Below are 20606 nucleotides of genomic sequence, written 5' to 3' on the forward strand. Positions count from 1 at the left end.
AAAACAGAGGAGGCTCCCAAGTCACGTCATCTAAATCATGTGATGGTTAGTCCATCTTCTCCCTGGCAGACAAGTTCAGTTGGCATCTCTCCTCCACTCACATAGCTGGAGTGAGAAACGTCATAGACGCGTTATCCCGATCAGTACCCCATAGAGTCGGAATGGTCACTGGACAACAGTTCGTTCCAATGGATCCTTCAAAGAGTCCCAGGGCTACAGGTGGATCTCTTCGCGTCCCAAGCGAATCACAAACTCCCCTGTTATGTAGCCCCCAACCTGGACCCTCTGGCTTATGCCCACGGGACGGCCCTGGCTCTAGACTGGAAACAACTGGAAGAAGATTTATGTCTTCCCCCCTGTGAATCTCCTTATGAAAGTTTTAAAACAAACTCAGGACGTTCAAGGGTCAAGTGGCTCTAGTAGCCCCAGACTGGCCGAAGAGCAATTGGTATCCCCTAATTCTGGAGCTGGGCCTTCGTCCGCTCGCGCCCATCGGATTTCCCAGGCTCTCCCAGTCAGTACAAACGAAGACTGTGTTCGCTTCCTCAGGGATTCTCAAAACCCTAACTTTATGGATTTCATGAAGTTTGCGGCAAAAAGAGATGCGAATATTGACCCTCAGAATATTCTCTTAACCTGGAATCCGATAAAAGGGATTCAACTTTGAGACAGTATGATGCTGCTGTCAAAAAGTTAGCAATCTTCCTGAGAGAATCTGATATTAGAATCATGACAGTTAATTCAGCTATATCCTTTTTCAGATCCTTATTTGAAAAAGGTTTAGCAGCTAGCACGATTACGACAAACAAGTCAGCCTTGAAAAAGATATTTCAATTTGGGTTCAACATAGACTTGACGGATTCCTACTTCTCGTCTATTCCTAAGGCATGTGCTAGACTTAGACCTTCTGTAAGGCCTACGTCAGTTTCATGGTTCTTAAACGATGTTCTAAAACTGGCTTCAGAACCGATAATGACACATGGCTCGTTTATAATGCTCTTAAGGAAAAACACTGTTTTTTTATTAAGCTTAGCTTCAGGAGCAAGAATTTCAGAACTGTCGGCTTTGTCCAGAGATCCGGATCATATTCAATTCCTTCCCACAGGGGAGGTACTACTTTCTCCGGAACGTAGCTTTTTAGCAAAGAATGAAGACCCTTTGATGAGGTGGGAACCTTGGAAGGTACTACCTCTTCCACAAGACGTATCTCTTTGCCCAGTTACAACTTTACGAGCCTTTCTGTCCAGGACCTCCTCATCCTCATCGGGTCCCCTCTTTAAGAGGGAAAAAAAAAAGGTGGAACTTTATCCATTAAAGGCATCAGGCAACAATCCTGTACTTTTATTAAGCAAGCCAATCCTGACTCTTTCCCGAAAGTACATGATGTCAGGGCAGTAGCCACCTCAATTAATTATTTCCAACACATGAACTTCGATGAGTTGAAAAAGTATACCGGATGGAAATCGCCGACAGTGTTCAAACGCCATTACCTTAAGTCCTTGGAAGCTCTGAAATTTTCAGCAGTAGCAGCGGGAAACATAGTTTCCCCTGATTCAGTTAAATTGTAGTAGAAGATTCAGTCCTCCTTTCTACCTGCTTCACCCAACAGTTCGTCTATTCCTACCGTGTTCATTTACATTCACCTGGTGTCTTAGCTGCTTATATGATGATGTAGTGTGTGCCCCCTATTTTTTGACTAGGGACACTCACAGATGATTATGGATTTTGATCTCATGGATGTTACCCCCTTATTTTTATGCTAGGGGATACATCTCATTTATAATGGTTATGGGTTTTGTATATTAAGTCATATGCATTCCTTATATATTATCCTTGTTGCTTAATTTGTTCATTTGATTATTTTAATTGCTATTATATTTTGATACATGCCTTTACACAGATACCATTTTGTTACATGTAAGCCAATTTACCTCTGTACATATGTAATTACCTTATGATAAGAAACATGTTTAGAATTAAGGGTAATTTAAGCATATTTCTATTTTGTATCACTGTATTTGTATCGTTTTTAGCAATTATATTCTTTTTTATATTTACTTTATTTTTTTATTTGAGACCTATTCTGATTTATTTTATTACTTTTGTTTACAATCTTGTGCTATTTCTCTGGTACGATTTCGCGCAGCGACACGAGCTGAGCCCAGAAAAGGGATTTTGACGTAAGGAAAAATCTATTTCTGGGCGATTGGCTCGTGTCGCCAGTGAAATCCCGCCCTACCCGCTCCCATCGCCCAAGATTGTCTGCTAACTTCAGGATGGCCACCAGAGGCGCAGCAGTCGGCAGCATGGGATGGAGTAGTAGTAGTACGAGCTGCTCACTCTGTGGGTCGGCTCTCCTCATGGAGGGTTTTTGTTGTGGGAGATTTCTATTGGTATTTGGCTCGTGGTAGTGGTCTCACTCGCCTAGTGTTCATACCGACACCCTCTTGGAGGTGAGCGTCAGTTATACTGACCTTTTTCTTTATTTTATTTATTCTCTGGTAGTGTTAGTACATTTACCCTAGAAATAATAGATTAAAGGATATTTCGCTGGCGACACGAGCCAATCGCCCAGAAATAGATTTTTTCCTTACGTCAAAATCCCTTTTAAAGACATTTATACACTATGAAATTATAAAATGATTTACAATATTTTAAAGAAAATTATACGCTATGAAGTTATAAAATGATGAAGTTAAAATATAAAAGTAATAAAATTATAAAATGTGTTGTCAGAACTTTGCCCAGTAGTAGGCTATGTCAGAAACTAGTTCAGTGTAGCTATAATATACGACTGAAGATTAATGCAGATAGTCGATATAAAAGAGAATAACACGTTTAAAATGAATTAGTTTAACAACGTGGTCGCTGGAACGGAACCCCATCGTTTAATGAGGAATACCTGTATTGCTCATTAAAGAGAGAAGTCTATTTTCATACAATATTAAACATGTTTAAATTTAAACCTGGGGGTTGGTTCAGTTATTTATGAAATGGACTGTGAAGCCTACTTTCCCAAGTTTCATAAAAAGGGTGTGTGTTTGAATCATAAAGATATCTATCTTTTTATTTTTTTTATTTTATGATTTGGACTCTTATAACCTTAGTGCTGGGGTCTAACAATTTAATAAATTAGGCCTATACCTAATTTATTCATATTTTGGTCCGAGTGGCTGGGATCCTTCCCAGGCAAAATCCTGCAGAGAGCTTTTACAAAACCATTGGTTAGCTGTACACATAATTCAATCAAATGTCAGTTGGTCAAAAGAACCTTAGGTTATCCCATCGGTTCATACGTTCTGGCAAGTGGATTGACTCCACCCATTAACTGTTGTCTACGTTTTTAAGCCAAATTTTATGAATAAACAATATTTAATAAATTTGACGAACAGAAGAACTGATTGGTAAACCTGATCATCAATACCGGGCATAAAATACCTCTCCAATTCAGCCTCAGCCTTCTTCAGCTGAGGGACCCTAGTCCTGGGAAGGGCCTTCCATCTCTGAGGAAAGGTACGTCAACCCAACCTGGAAACTAATCAGAACTGTGGAGTCTAAGGTCCTGTACGAGTGGTACCACAAACCTGTTGGAAATGTTATCCAGTCCAGGAGAGGTGGCAAAGGCACTACTGGACCTGCTGAACTGTACCCAACCCATGATTATCATGAATGATACAGAGCTTAGGGAAAGGGAATATAAGTGACTGTAACCAAGGGACATGGTGGTAGCATGCATACCTGTACCAGCTCCCAAGTCAAGCGACCAGTCACCAAGCATGCCAGTAGCCTTACCAAGCCAGTTCCAAAGATCAATGAAAGATGGCAGCCATAGAATATGCACTTACTCTTCTGAACAAGCATGGTTGACATGGGAAGAGTCCAGGTTTGTCTCACTCATCTTGGGAGACCAAGCAGGCAAGGGGACATTAGCAAGATCATGAACCAGGTTGATCACTTCACCCATGGTTAACCAATTTCTATAACTGATCACAGTAGTAGGGTCTTCTTGTGGAAGATGTCATTTTAGGCCTTAAGTTTACCCTGGAAACTTGGAAAATGAGAAGAGGAACAATAGGAGGAGGACAAGGCAAAAGATTATAATGTATTTTGAGAGAGAGAGAGAGAGAGAGAGAGAGAGAGAGAGAGAGAGAGAGAGAGAGCAACACTCCATTTTTTAAGCTAAAATAGGAGCCATGACACTCAAAAAGTGTTACATAAGCAGCAGGCACAATGAGTACAGCTAAAGTTTTGGCTGGGGAACGCAATGCTAAAGCATGGACTTTGGACCTTGCCTGGACTTGCCTTCAATGGAGTGTGGATCAGTCTTCAATGTTCCTATTCAAAACCCATGGGAATCGCAAGCAAGAGGGAAATGTTAGGGAAAGATCCTACAGTTCAAGCAGGTTTAACAGCAGATGGAAATCTTCAAAGAAGGCAACAATGAGAAGGGTATACAAATTACATTTTGTCATAATGAGAAAGAAGGCTATACAAATAACATTTTGTCGTAGACATGCTGAACTACTCTAGATCTCTTCCTCACAATCCAAAGCTTTTTGGCATATTCCACAAATAGAAACCAGAGCATAAAAAGAACTAAAGGTACATATAGAAACCCACATTCAAACTTGAAAAAGTGACCACTCACCCTGCCAGGCTCACTCTTTCCTCCAAGGAAATTTGCATTTTGTTATCCTTATCCTGCCATTACCAAATTCAGTAATGAGTGTGTCCATTCTGGGCAAGACATTTCAATAACCATAATGAAAATTCCAGAAAAGCCATAGAATGGAAGACCAACCTAATGAAAAGTAGATGGTTCCAGTTAGGTGAAAGGGTAATATCCTTACTACTCTTTCATGATTATTATATAGTTACCTTACTAACTATAATCAATGACAGAACCAGCTGCACCACAAGATTTATGCATATAAAACAGAGGTATACATTCTCACAGGAACAAATCACCACCAAGGCTACATATTTAAAAGAACACACTTAAGGATTAGTACTGATATGAAGGGGACATCATTAAGTACAATTATTTTGTTACAAAATATCAAGAATAAGAGGGAATTACAAAAAACACTTTCACAATACTCATGAAAAAAAAAATCAGGAAAATTACACAAACACTATACATAACAAGCAATCATGCAGGACCATACTGTATAATCAAGAGACCAGACCCACCTTATTTCTTTTAACTTTTGTAGCCATTTTTTCAGGTCCACATTATGAGATACAATCTGAAATAAGAATTTGCATTAAACTCCAAAAAATAAAAATTCTACAGTGCAAAATATCACGTCATTTACCTAATTATGAGAGTGTAACACTAGAAAAAAATGTTGCAGTCCAGACTGGACTACATTTGTGTACTATACATATAGCCTTCCATATGCAACAATCTGTAAATTCTGTAATACGTAGAGAACAACTGCCTTAATACTGCAGCTATGAATAGTTTTAAATTTTACCTAGAAAACTGTATACTGTATAGTACTATACACAAAATATGCAACATTTAATAAAGTACAAAATGTTACAATTGTCCAAAAAAAATTGTGGGTGCTCTTGAAAGAGAAGATCACCAGACTATTTGATGTGCCCTTGTAAACCCTTAAATGCTGGCAAGATTTTATCTAAAAACTAATTTACTTTGGGCAATTGGAACTTGGCTCATTTTGTTTTTTCACTAGGTGTTCTCCTATCGAGCTAAAAAAAAATTCCTATAACCCGTTCCACGAACTGACCGAGTACGGAGCCAGAACGCAATTGTCTGGTAACACCGCTTCAATGACCTTCAATGTGTCTCCCATCAATATGATATTTTATGAGTTTTACTTCATTTAGAAACGTAAGTAATATAGATTTCTAATGAACTGCACTTATAGACTAATCAGATTTAATCATATAAATACTGGCCATTGTCAAATATGCCTTAAAGCAATGGCAATACAAGTTATATTGTATAACATTGTCGGTAGAAGTGTTCAATTCAAAGCTATTGCACAGCATTGCATCATGCTCAAATGTTAAAAAAAAAAAAAAAAAAAAAAAAAAAAAAAAAAAAAACAAAAAAAAAAAAAAAAAAAAAAAAAAAAAAGGAGTAATAAACAGTTCCTTGAATAAATATTACAGTTCTGCCATAATTCATGGCAATAAAGTACTTTAAAGCTATTAGCTGGTCATTCCCAGAAAACTAATGCAAGTATACATACATACATACATAAATTAAATTTTGTTAGTTGGTAATCTAATTTCATAACATTTACGTAATTCTTTTCCATATATTTTTTCTTTTTAGTTCAATACACAACAAACTGTTCCCAAAGTGTGTGCTATGCATGCTGGAGTACAACAGCTAGCTCACATGGGCACTGAGGGGTGGTTGAAATTTTCTGAAATTCACTGACGTTGTGCCCTCAATTAGGTTTACTTCTTTAATGAATATAACATTTTGTAAGATCACATCACATTAATTGGTTAAAATAAATGCTATCAAGACACTGGTGAAATCTGCAAAGGTTCAATTTCTATTCATGGCCAATGATCCACCTGAATTTTAAATTAAATTAAATTGAATTATGTTAAATTATAAGCAGTCTTGGAATACAATGACAAATTATTATAGCAAAAAACTGTGATGGACTGGTATAACCTGGGAGACTTATATCAAACCCTTTCTTTTTTTGAGTTTTGTTTATAATCAACTTATCTAGCATAAGATATTTAAGATCTGAGAATAATTGCTAGGTATTAATTAACTTTGGGAGCCATGAAAACATTCCTTATATAGTCCAAGGGAGACAAACCAGAATTGTTTAAGAACCACCACAATGCAGTATACTTGGAGACTTATGAATATTTCTGTTAAGTTGAAATGACAAATTTTCTAAGACAATTTGTATTTTTCATAGCTACAAACCTGAGGTCTTAACAATAGGATAATTTCTAGTGCCTAGCTGGATCCGGTTAAAATACAGATGAAAGCAAGGAATCTCGTGATATCTGGCAACGCATGTGTAGGTCAGGTGAAGAGTGGTCAAAGACCACTCGCCTACATCACCACGTCAGTCTTTCCCAAATCAGGATGTTTTAACACACAGAGGGGGGCTAGAGGCAGGCAGTATAATGTTAAGACCTCAGGTTTGTAGCTGTTAAAAAAACAAATTGTCTTAGAAAATTTGTCATTTGTTCACACACAAACAAACCTTCGGTCTTAACAATAGGATAGACTCATACTTGGAGGAAGGTACAAGACATCCTAAAACAAGGTGGGGACCTACCCACCAGTCAAGCTCTCTGGAGAGGGACTGAAGCCTGTTGAGACTAGATAAATTGATATCTAACTACTCAGACCCTGAGTGATGTACAATGATGTATGGGAGAACCATTGTTCAGTGGTACCATACGAAAGGCTCAACTTACGAAAAACTAGATACGAAAGCAAATACGAAAAATTTTATGGCTCTACATACGAAAATTGCTCAAGATACGAAAGGTTGTTGCTGTAAAGTCCGAGATTCACCCGGACCACCGATAAAAAGTTTGAAAATCGCGCGCCGCCAACTGAGTAGACTCACCACCATCCTCCCGCTCTCCCATTGGTTCCTGATGCTAGTCACCGCCATGAGATACTTCTCTATTGGTCAGCATCCCTCCCATCATGCATCTACTACGTAGCGGCGTGCTTCTTTGGCCACTGCACGGCATCATCTGTATTGTACGCACGCGGTATTCGTTCGTTCTAACGATTTCGTTTATTAACGTAAATTCATTAGTGATTTCGTTGTAGTATATTTAATCGTGTTGTGTGAGAACTTTACTCCATACGTATACGTACTACATAACATAATTATGTACAGTATATATGTAGTCATGGGTCCCAAGAAACTTGAAATTCACGGAAAGAAGAGGTTCTCTTTGGAGACAAAGATGGAGATTATCAAGAAGTATGAAGCTGGTATGCGATTAAGTGTGATCGCCAAGGAATACGGCCGAAATCCGTCGACAACAGGCACCATCCTTAAGCAGAAGGATGCCATCAAAGCAGCTACACCTTCCAAGGGAGTCACTATTTTGTCCAGCAAGAGGGCCCACGTGCATAAAGAAATGGAAAGGCTTCTTCTTGTCTGGCTAAAAGAAAAAGAATTTGCTGGCGATATGATAACCGAGACGGCAATCTCCCACAAAGCCAGTGCTATTTTCGGCGATTTGATTGCCCAGGCCGAAGACGACGGAAGAGAAGGGACATCAACACCAACCCCAGACTTCAAGGCTTCGCATGGGTTGTTCAAGAAATTCCGTAAACGGACTGGTATCCATTCGGTGGTACGGCATGGGGAGGCGGCCAGTTTGGACACGAAAGCGGCTGAAGCCTTTAAAAAGACGTTCGACGAGATGATGATCAAGGAAGGCTACAGTTCTCAGCAAGTCTTCAACTGTGATGAGAGTGGCCTTTTTTGGAAAAAAAATGCCTCGTCGGACGTATATCACGGAGGAAGAGAAGAAATTACCCCGGCATAAGCCTATGAAAGACAGGCTTACTCTCGCACTTTGTTCCAACGCCAGTGGGGATTGCAAGATGAAGCCCCAACTTGTCTATCATTCCGAGACTCTTCGAGCCTTCAAGGCCCACAAAGTGCTTAGGGAGCTTCCAGTGATGTGGAGGGCTAATGCGAAAGCCTGGGTAACGAGGCTTTTGTTCACCGAGTGGGTAAATCTGTGTTTCGGCCCGACAGTGAAGAAATTCTTGGAAGAGGAGCGCCTCCCTCTGAAATGCCTGCTGGTGTTGGACAATGCCCCTATTCACCCTCCTGGCCTCGAGGAAGATATCCTAGCGGGGTATTCCTTCATCTAGGTTTTATCTTCCGCCTAACACCACCCCTCTCCTCCAGCACATGGACAAGCAAGTGATATCGAACTTCAAGAAGCTGTATGCGAAAAATCTTTTCAAGAGATGTTTCGACATCACTGATGCCACAAACCTCACCTTACATGAATTTTGGAAGGAGCATTTCGATGTTGTGATATGCATCCGACTCATCGACCAAGCTTGGCAGGAGGTTTCGAGGCAAACCTTGAATTCCTCGTGGAGGAAACTCTGGCCTGATGCCGTATTCGCCCGAGACTTTGAGGGATTCGACGTGGGCGAAGCTGGTGCTGCAGATTCAGAAACAGTCGACGATCCTGAAACTGTTTTGCAACCAGATCTTGACGAGATCGTTGCACTCGTCAAGTCCATGGGGCTGGTCATCGATGAGGACGACATCAACGACCTTCTCGAGGAGCACCAAGAGGAGCTTACGACGGATGACCTGAAGGAGTTGGAGGTCATACAACATAACATCGTTCAAGAGGAGTTCTCTAGTAGCGGCGAGGAGGAGGACGACGACCCTATGACAACTGCAGAAATTAAGGATGTTCTAGCTGCTTTTCATAAGGTGCAATCATTTGTAGAACACCCCCCCCCCCCCCCCCCCCGAAAAGGCTTACACAGGTCGTATGCTTGCACAGTTCGATGACGTTTGCCCGAGTCGTTTCAGGAACATTGTCAAAAGTAGGCAGAAGCAATCTTCCTTGGATAGTTATTTTTTAAAGAGGCCTTTAGTAGGAGTAGTAAGCAAAAAGGAAGAACCAAGTGATACTAAAAAACAAGTTAAAAGTGTGTGAAATTGGGGGGGGTGGAAAGGGGGGGGGGGGGGGATAAATAAATAAAGTCAAAAAAAAAAATTTATTTTAGTTTTTTGTAAAGTATTACAGTTTTGTTAATGTGTTTCATAAAGTTTAGTTTATGTATGGTATCCTTACATTTTTTTATGTGTTTCGTAAAGTTAAGTGTACGTACGTATCTGCCGTTTGTCCTCCTCCTCTGTCGCCACTTTCGGAGATAGCCTCACTCGAAAGGTAAGCTTCCACATTTTACTACATACGTACGTATGTACGTACAGTATTTCTTGTATACAATGTACACTAATACACTTTATTTACAGGTATATTAGCAGTACGTACTAGGTTAGGTATTGAATGGTCCAAATTGTTGTTGAATTTCATTGTTTATAGATCAATTTAGCTTTATTATGAAATTTACTGGGGTGTTTTTGGAGGGGTTGGAACGGATTAGCCATTTTACATGTAAAATGCGGTCCAAGATACAAAAAGCTCATGATACGAAGGCCGCCTCAGAATGGATTAATTTTATATCTCGAGGCACCAATGTATAGGGAACCAAAGAGAAACTTTGACTGTCCAATAGCAAACCAATACACCAGGGTTTGTACTACTCCCAACTCCTCCTTGGGAATGGAGCATATGCCACCGAATGGGTTTGATATTTGTATATTAGGTGACCACACTATCAGCATGACTACCTTACTCACCTGCATCAGACCAGTCCAGCGAATGATGTGTCTATTCCTTAACCCACCTGAAGGAAGAAGGAAAGGTACACGATAAAGGAGACCAGCCAACTCACTCATTCTCTCATCCACACAATCCTCTTAGGTAAGATACAAAAAAAGCCCTGTTAAGGGCAACTATGAATTACACAACCTGTTGGGCAGCCACCACAGGACCCAGGGAGAACGTGTCCGCAGATCTGTGGATAACATCTTTAAGAACATGGACTGGTGTAACCAAGTACCAGCACTCAGTACTATGTACAGCCCAGTTCTTTTTGAAAGCCAGAGAGGGACAAATACCCCTAATTCATGCGCTCTAGCCTGCACAAACGTGGTGGTGGAATCAAGAGTCAAGTATGCCTGTCTGATGGCTTCCCATATCCAAAGAGATAGTATTCTTAGACACCTCTTTCTTTGTATGGCCTGTGCTAACAAAAAGTCTGCGGCAGCCTGGTCTACGGCGCAGAGTCCTTTTAAGATAGCAACGCAGGGCCTGGACAGGGCACAACAAAAGCTCTTGAGCATCACCACCCAAGCTCTTGAGAACCAAGGAAACATCCATGTCGGAGGCTTGAGCTCTCTAGAACTCGACTGCTCAAACCCCCTAACTAGCAAGGAAAGTTCCCAGGAAGAGGAGATGTCGATACCTTGAAGTCATAACACCAAACTCAGGGTTGCCCTGTAGCCTCTAATGGCAGAAACAAACTTTTCTAGTCTCTGAGCAAGGTTAAAAAGTCTGCTATTCACTAAATAGAGGTTGCGAGTGGAGAAAAACCCCGTTTACGACACCAATCACAGTAGATTGCCCATTTGCCTTGGTAAACCATGGAAGTCGACTTTCTGAGACTGCTGGACATAACTTAATTTTGACTTTCGGTTTTGGTTAAGGACATTTATATCATTAGAAAGAATACCATCCTAGAAGATAACAATTATTCACCAATTTAGTGTATACCATTCTCAGACATGCTACAAGCTATGGCTAGTAGTAAGTACAGCCGACTCATTAAATACCAATACCCACTCATGGAAGTTCGAACAGCAACACTGCCACTATGGCAACATCAGGCCAATGATGTGTAATTTATACGGCAACTGATAGCCTAGGCCAAGTCTTAATTCTCGCAGTTTCATCATAATCATTGTAGCTTATGAGCCCTCTCTCAAACATGTACTATTATATTAAATACTGTGGCTATATAAGCAGATTTTATCTTTTACATACTGTACTTCTTTCTCCACAGTACACACAAAGTAAGGCAAATGAGTTATTCATTTTTCAGATGGTGGAAGATACTCAAAATTTTTAGGGGAATTTATTTGTACAATACATTTCAGGCAAAATTACAGATAAAGATCTATAGGTCAGGCTTGGGCTAGTGGGCAGTAGCATGTTTCAAAGCTTGACAAGGAGTAGCATCGTTTTTGTCAATATTTCTACCCTTTTTGAAGGGTTATGGCCATGATGGAGGTGAGTTAGGGAATGATTACCATGGAGAGCCTAGCATTTCATCTCTGGCTGTGAGAAGGTCCTCCATGAAGCAGTGTGATGTCAGTTTGTAGCTTATTTGTGTCTGGCCAAGGGCTAGGAAACAAACTTCATATTCATGAATGTCGCTTTGTTGCAACTGCTTAGAATACCAGGTTGACTGTGACTGGTGTGGTCTACCAGCACGACTTGTGCTCTTGGGAGTGTGACTGAAGGGCATCATATAATTTTGACGAGAATACTCTCAGTCTTCTCCTGTAGAATGCGAAGGATTTCGACTTAATATGTGCTGGCTTCTCCTGTAGAATGCAAAGGATTTCTACTTAATATGTGCTGGCTTCTCCTGTAGAATGTGAAGGATTTCTACTCAATACTGTATGTGCTAACTAATCAGGTGTACTACCAATTAATGCAATGATGTTAAGGGCAATGCAGGTCAAGCAAGTGTTGTGCAGTGCAAAAACTGTTTTGATGGAGCATTACGTGGCAAGAGATGCAGCTGAAGAGATCCATGGCATGATGTCATGCCAATGTATTTGCAGAGATATCCACACTCGGGGCATATATAATGCAGAAAATCGTTTAGCTCCTCTTCTGGTGATCTGTATGAGGGATGGGGTTGTTCATTACTAGATTAAGAGTTTCATGTTAACACTGGCTCTGTAGGGGTGGTTAGATGAGGTGACCCTATGAATAGTGTTATTGAGTGTAGTGAGTAAGTGCAGTGTGAATGTTAGTGCTTAGTGACTGTATGCAAAGAATGTCTTGTAATTTACAAAACCATTTATGCTAGACTGCTTAGATCCAAGAGCAGATGCTTAGGCCTTGACCAAAATGGTTGAGTGCTTAGGACAACCTGTTTTGGTAAGGTAATTCTTCTCTGCTATATTGGGCCCAGTAATATATACGTATATAATAAATAATAATACAATGGTCTCCCCATATTTGTGGGGGATGCATACCAAAACCCCCTGCGAATAGTTTGAACCCCCATAAATATGTATAAAACCTCCTATTTTGTTAGTTGAAACTCAAGAAAAACCCACTAAAAATTTTAATACCTGGTTTTTTAATAGTTTTAATACAAAAAGTGAATTTCATGATTAAAAAAAAAAAGGAATTTGCATTTCTCATAGAAAAATACTGCAAATAGGCTAATTTCCTGTGAATAATTGGGGGAAATGTTCCAGAGAAATCTGCGAATGTGCGAGTCCGCGCATCCGGAAAACACGAATTGGAAGGAGACCCTCTTTCAGACAAGTATTATTGAAAGATATTGCTGCATCAGCTGCATTTAACATGTAAATAGTCTTCTCTATTATTATGATCTTATAATAATCATAACAATATCAGCAACTTTAATAATAATAATAATAATAATAATAATAATAGTAAATAGTAGTAATAATAATAAGTTAATAATAGTAAAAAATAAAAATAGTAAGAATAATAGTAATAAAGTATACTACTTTTGAGCTGGACCAAGACCTTTCAATATGGCCGCCCGAAGTCTCACACTCGGCAGGGAGATCGCCACTCCAGTTGATTGACGCTGTACAATTCAAACAAACATAGATAAAACCAAGAGAAAACTATTTTAATCAAAACTAATGGGCATGGAAGTGCACATTTTACTGTTGTTCCCACACCAATAAAGGGATTTTGACGTAGGAAAAATCTATTTTTGGGTGATTGGCTCGTGTCGCCCTATGAAATATCCTTAAGATCATTATTTCTAGGTAAAATAATCTAAAATTTACCAGAGAAAAAAAAAACAAAAATTAAGAAAATGTCAGTAAAACTGACTCGCTCACTCTATAAAAGAAGTGTCGGTATGTGAATATAGGCGAGTGGGATCACTACCACGAGTCATTCACCATTTAGACCTTCCAACATAAAATCCCCACCAGAGAGAGCTGATACTAAAGGGTGATGCGGCCGCTACTACTACTACTACTACTACAGACGCCACGGACAGCAGCGCCCCTAGCGGTCATCCTTAATCTATGAACATCTTGTCCTGCAGGGTGGGTAAAAGAAAACAGGGTGGGTTTCATAGGGCGACACGAGCCAATCACCCAGAAATAGATTTTTCCTACGTCAAAATCCCTTTTCTGGGCTCAGCTCGTGTCGGCCTATGAAATAATACCAGAGAAACAGACAAGATGGGAATAAGGACAAATGAAACCCAATAGTAAAAAAGAGATATATAATATAAGTGAATCAGGGACATTACAGTATACAAACAAAGTACTTAAAGCTAACTTATCCTAAACAATGGTATGATAAAGAAAGCAATCAATATAAAGTATTTAAAATTAACTTATATTAGACATAGTAACACATAATAATGTAATGGCAAAACAAAGAATGATTCACTTAATTAAGATACTTACAAAATATACAATCACATTGTGTTCTACCCTAGCATAAAAATAAGGGTAGAAACACTGAAGTACATTATATGTACATAACGTGGATGTCCCCTAGCAAAAAATAAGGGACAATCCACCAATATGATTCTAGCGGCTAAGGCTAGAGTATTCCGAGTAGCATGGCAATAGGGTGAGGCATGTTGGACGAGGTAGGTAGAAAGGAGACCTGGATCTATACTACAACTACTATACAGTATCAGGAGAAACAATGTTTCCCGCTGCTACTGCAGAACATTTTACAGATTCCAAGGACTTTAGTAATGACGTTTAAAGACTATCGTGATTTCCATCCAGTATACTTTTTTAAGATCCTCAAAGTTCATATGTTGGAAGTAATTAACCCTTAAACGCCGACTGGACGTATTTTACGTCGACATTTTTTGTCTCTCGGGTGCCGACTGGACGTATTTTACGTCGACATACAAAAGTTTTTTTAAAAATTCGCGGAAAAATACTTTTAGGCCTACCAGCCGAAAACTCTTGAATCACGCGCCTTGGGGGATGCTGGGAGTTCACGGATCAAGGTGTTGTTTTGTTTACAATCGTTACGCAGGCGCGCAAGCGCGAATTTCTTTCTTGCCGCACTAAAAAATATCTGTGACACATCTCTGAAATTATTTCGTCACTTTGACATAATTTTTGTACCATTTTAAATTAGCCGTTACATAGAGTATTATATATGAAAATGTGCGCATTTTTATGTAGAATACAACAAAAAAATACTCATGATTGTAGCTTTTATCAGTTTTAAGATATTTTCATATAAATAACGATAAGTGCCAAAATTTCAACCTTCGGTCAACTTTGACTCTATCGAAATGGTCGAAAAACGCAATTGTAAGCTAAAACTCTTATATTTTAGTAATATTCAATCATTTACCTTAATTTTGCAACTAATTGGAAGTCTCTAGCACAATATTTCGATTTAGGGTGGAATGAATTTATGAAAAAAAAACTTTTTCCTTACGTCCGCGCGGTAACTCTTCCGAAAAAAATCATACATGCGATTGTGGTAATGTTTTGCACCATTTTAAATTAGCCGTTACATAAATTGTTTATATATGAAAATGTGCGCAATTTCATGCACAATACAACTAAAAACAAAAAACCCATGGTTGTAGCTTTTATCAATTTTGAAATATTTTCATATAAAAAATGATAATGTGAACCAAATTTTTCAACCTTCGGTCAATTTTGACTCCTACCGAAAAATGGTCGGAAAAACGCAATTGTAAAGCTAAAACGCCTAATTATTCTAGTAAGTATTCAAGCATTTACCTTCATTTTGCAACAAATTGGAAGTCTCTAGCACAATATTTCGATTTATGTGAATTTATGAAAAAAATAACATTTTCTTTACGTCCGCGCGGTAACTCTTCCGAAAAAATCATACGTGCGATTGTGGTAATGTTTGCACCATTTTAAATTAGCCGTTACATAACGTTTTTATATATGAAATGTGCGCAATTTCATGTATAATACAACAATAAATAGTTGAAGGTTGTAGCTATTCTCATTTCGAAATATTTGCATATAAATCACGATAATAGAAAAAAAACCACGTTCGGTCAAATTTGACTCTACCGAAATGGTCGAAAAAAACGCAATTGTAAGATAAAACTCTTACAGTCTAGTAATATTCAGTCATTTATCTTCATCGTGAAACAAATTCGAAGTCTCTAGCACAATATTTAAATTTATGGTGAATTTTTAAAAAAAAACTTTCTTCCTCGCGAGCGGATCTCCGCCACAAATCTCCGAAATGCGTAAGTCCCATTCTCGGAATATTTGCTCCGTTTCATATTAGGCATTTCATAGAGTTTTAATATATGAAAATGTGCGCAATTTCATGTAGAATAAAACGAAAAATATTTGAAAGTTGTAGCTTTTCTTATTTCCGAAATAATTGCATATAAAAAAATATATATATAAAAAATTCGACATTCGGTCAAATTTAGCTCGTCAGATATGGTCGAAAACTGCATTTGTAAGCTAATATTCTTACAGTATAGTAATATTCAATCATTTGTCTTCATTCTGAAACATATTGGAAGTCTCTAGGGACAATATTTAGATTTATGGTGTGAATTTGAAAAAAATATGTGTGTTTACGTAAGCGCGTTACGAATTCATGCATTATTTTGTGATAATAATTTTCTCTGTGTTGCTTTTTATCGTTTTACAATGTGTTATATATCAAAATGATCGCAATTTAGTGCACATTACAACGAAAAAAAAAGTAACTTGTTACCTTCAACCGTTTTTGCGCACAGCGCGATTTGAATACAATTATATATGAAATTTCGTTTTTGCGCTATCATATATCGCATTATTTATATATGATAATGATAATTTTTTTCATTTCTGATGGTTGCATACTAAACTTCAAGCAATGACAAAAAAGGAGCCAAAAATGAACTCTTAATCTTGAAAACTAAGCGCGCTGTGATTTTTTGAAAAAATATTTTTTTCCGCTTACGCGCTCACTCTCAAACCCCTCCGGCATACGGGAGTCATTTTTTTATTTACCGCTCCGGCGTTTAAGGGTTAATTGAGGTGGCTACTCCTCTGATGTCATGTGCTGTTGGAAATGAATCAGGATTGGCTTGTTTAATGAAGTAAAGGATCTGTTGTCTGATTCCTTTTACTGATAAAGTGCCACCTTTTTCTCTCATAAAGAGAGAACCTGAGGATCTTGAGGATGTACGAGATAGAAAGGCTCTTAAAGTTGATACTGGGCAGAGAGAAGGATCTTGCGGAAGTGGGATGACTTTCCAGGAGCCCACCTTGCAAGGGGATCCTCATTTTTAGCTAAAAAAGCTACGATCCGGGGAAAGTAGAACTTCTCCTGAGGGGAGGAATTCCACATGACCCGCATCTCTGGATAGAGCCGACAGTTCTGAAATTCTGGCTCCTGAAGCCAGGCTTAATAAAAATAACTTCTTTCTAAGAAGCATTATGAATGTGCAAGACGAGTTGTCAGTATCTGAGGCTAGTTTGAGGACATCATTCAAGAACCATGAAACTGCAGTAGGCCTTTGAGAAGGTCTAAGTCTAGCACAGGCTTTGGGAATAGACGTAAAGTAAGATTCTGTTAGGTCTATCTGGAAACCCAACTGAAAGATTTTCTTCAAAGCCGATTTATGAGTAGTAATAGTGCTAGCTGCAAATAAACCTTTCAAACAAGGACCTGAAAAAGGATATAGCTAAGTTAACTGTCATGGTTGTAGTGTTTGATTCTTTCAGGAAGGATGCTAATTTTTTAACAGCTGAGTCATATTGTCTAATAGTTGACTCTCTTATCTGATTCTAGGAAGAGGATGTTTTGTGGATCAATGTTAGCATCTTTGTTAGCCGCAAACTTCATGAAGTCCATAAAGTTAGGGTCTGAAGAATTCCTGAGGAAGCGAACACAGTCCTCATTTGTCCTGATTGCGACAGCTTGGAATTGGGAATCCGTTGAGGTCAGAGGCCCAATTCCAGAAGCAGAGGATACCAGTTGCTTTTTGGCCAGTCTGGAGCAATCAGAGCTACTAGTCCCTTGAAAGTCCTCAGCTTGCTCAATACTTTTCAAAAGAAGATTCACTGGAGGAAAAACAAATTTTCCTCCATTGATTCCAATCTAACGACAGGGCGTCCGTGGCATAAGCCAGAGGGTCCAGGTTGGGGGCCACATAGCAAGGGAGCTTGTGGTTCGCTTGTGAGGCGAAGAGATCTACTTGGAGACCTGGGACTCTCCGGCATATCCACTGGAATGACCCGTCGTCCAGGGGACCATTACTGGATTCCCCAGAGGGACTGACCGGGACAAAAGCGTCTGCTATCACCAATTTTTTTTCTTTATTTTTAAAACCCCCTTTTTAAAAGGTGATGGCGGACAGATGCCATCTGTGTTTGTCTGCTAGCGCAAAGATGGCTATCATGACATGATTCACGTGTTTGGATTTGGACCCTCCTCTGTTGATGCAATGTACTACCACTGCACTGTCCAAAACTAGTCTTAGATGAGACTTCTTCGGGGGAAGGAGTCTCTTCAGGGTAAGAAATACTGCCATTGCTTCCAGGACGTTTATGTGAAGCTGGCGGAACTGAACTGACCAAGTCCCCTGAACTTGCTTGAATTGAGAATATCCCCCCCATCCGGACAGGGAGGCATCCGTGTGAATGGTTAACACTGGAAGGGGATATTGAAGGGGTACAAATTTGGCAAGGTTCTTCACTTTTGTCCATGGACGGAGCTGATTGCGAAGGATCTGTGGAATTACTGACAACTTGTCTCGAGATTTGGCGTTTGCTCTCGATCGCCAAACTCGATTTATATGTTTCAGCCTTGCTTTCTGGAGGATGTCTGTCACTGAGGCAAACTGAAGAGAACCTAGGATTCTTTCCTGGTTTCTCCTTGATGTTTGTTTGCATTTGAGAAATTGTTTCACAGACTTGGCTATTTCTTTTCTTTTGACCACCGGAATTGACAGATTGTGGGAAGACAAATCCCATGGGATTCCTAGCCACTGAAAACGAGACTCCGGAGTGAGTCTGGATTTAGTTTTGTTTATCTGGAACCCCAGATGTTCCAGAAATTGAACTACCTTCTTTGTGGCTTTGAGACATTCCTCGACCGTTGGTGCCCAGATCAACCAATCGTCGAGGTATGCTGCTACCATTATCCCTTGAGTTCTCAACTGTTGAACTACCACTTCTGCTACTTACGTGAATACCCTGGGGGCTACATTCAGACCGAAGGGCATCACTTTGAATGAGAACGTCTGATTTCCTAGTTTGAAGCCTAGGAATGGACGGAAGTGTCTGGCTATAGGGATATGATAGTATGCGTCTGTAAGATCGATGGAGGTTGTGACGGCCCGACGGGGAAGTAAGGTCCGTACCTGCGAGATGGTGAGCATTTTGAACTTGTCGCAACGAATGAAAGAGTTTAGCTTTGACAAGTCTAAGATTACCCTTCTTTTTGTTGAGCCTTTCTTTGGCACGCTGAATAAGCGACCTTGAAATTTTAGATGCTTGACTCTCGCAATAGCTCCTTTCTGAAGGAGTTCCTCCGCATAATCTGTCAATTCCTTTGATGGTTCCTGATAGAATGATTTGATTGGAGGGGGATCTTTGATCCAACTCCAACCCAATCCTTTGGACACGATGCTCTGTGCCCATTTGCTGAACCCCCACCTGTGACGGAAGAGGAACAGCCTCCCTCCTACCTTGGGAGTCTCACTGTTGTTGGGCGGGTTAACCTCCGCGCCCTCCTCTGAATTGTCTACCTCTTGCAGCTCTTCCTGTGCCACGCTGGCGAAAGTGGCCCCTCGCCCTGCTACCCCTAGAGAACCTATTACAAGGCTGGGTAGGCCTGGCTTTCGTACATAGAATTGAAGGCCGGCGAGACTGCGTAGGAGGTTGACGGTTGACTCTGAGGAGACAACAGGAGGATGGGTTGAGTCTGTTTTGAAGTAGACGGCTGTCCCTGTTGAGTAACTGGGACGGCCTGAACAAACTGCTGTTGCTGCTGTTGCTTTTGGTAAGGCTGGAACCTTCTTCCTGTCTTCTTAAGCTTCTTACCAGCAGCAGGGGCGGTCTCTTGTTTCCTCTTGGAAGAGATGCCCCATCTAGCCCTAAGGCTCTGGTTGAGCCTAGCAGCCTCGTGGTGCACCTCGTTCACAGAGGACTCTGGGAAGAGGTCCGCACCCCACATGCTGGAAGCCAGGAGTCTATTAGGCTCATGCCTGATAGTGGCCTCCTGCAAGACGTGCTTTCGGCAGTTCCTCCTAGCTAGGAAGAAGTCGAAAGCATCAGCTTGGACTGTCTGGAGCTGAGATTTGGCCAGAATCTTGAATAAAGGTTCGGTGGGCCATAAGACAGGGCAGCCATTTCTGTAATGATTAGGGAGTTAAGGGACCTCCCAAATCTTGTTCGAGCATCGAACTCTGCCTGAATCAGGGTATCAGGCAGTCTTGGAAGCTTCTCGCCAAACTGGTCCATTGCGCAGTCTGGCTTAAGCTTACCAATCGAGAACGTGGCAGGCAAGTTCTCCCACAATTCTCCAAAGGCTGGGAAGAGCGGAGAAGTAGATTCCGCTTCCCTCAGCTGTGGCATGGGCTCGTCTTTGAGGACTGCCTGAAGAGTCGCTTCCACTATTTTGGTAGCGAACGGAAGAGAAGCCTCCTCCTCCGTAGCGAAAATAGTGAACGGACTCTTGAAAGCTTGGAGCTTAGTGTTAGTACACTCCCAATCCTCCAGGCAGTGAACCCATTCCCGCTGTGCATGATC

General features: G+C 40.2%; 1 protein-coding gene across 2 annotated transcripts in view; it reads right to left on the reverse strand.

The window, feature by feature from the left end:
- LOC135216908 (protein B4-like) overlaps positions 1–20606 on the reverse strand; it is a 160268-nt gene that overhangs the window by 125679 nt on the left and 13983 nt on the right. For both annotated transcript variants that reach the window (XM_064252452.1, XM_064252453.1), the window contains exon 2: positions 5194–5249. In XM_064252452.1, the coding sequence (XP_064108522.1) occupies positions 5194–5220 (27 nt within the window). In that variant the 5' untranslated portion in view covers positions 5221–5249. The remainder of the gene's footprint in view (positions 1–5193; positions 5250–20606) is intronic.

This window comes from Macrobrachium nipponense, chromosome 6 (assembly GCF_015104395.2).
Source record: "Macrobrachium nipponense isolate FS-2020 chromosome 6, ASM1510439v2, whole genome shotgun sequence".
Lineage (NCBI taxonomy): Eukaryota > Metazoa > Arthropoda > Malacostraca > Decapoda > Palaemonidae > Macrobrachium > Macrobrachium nipponense.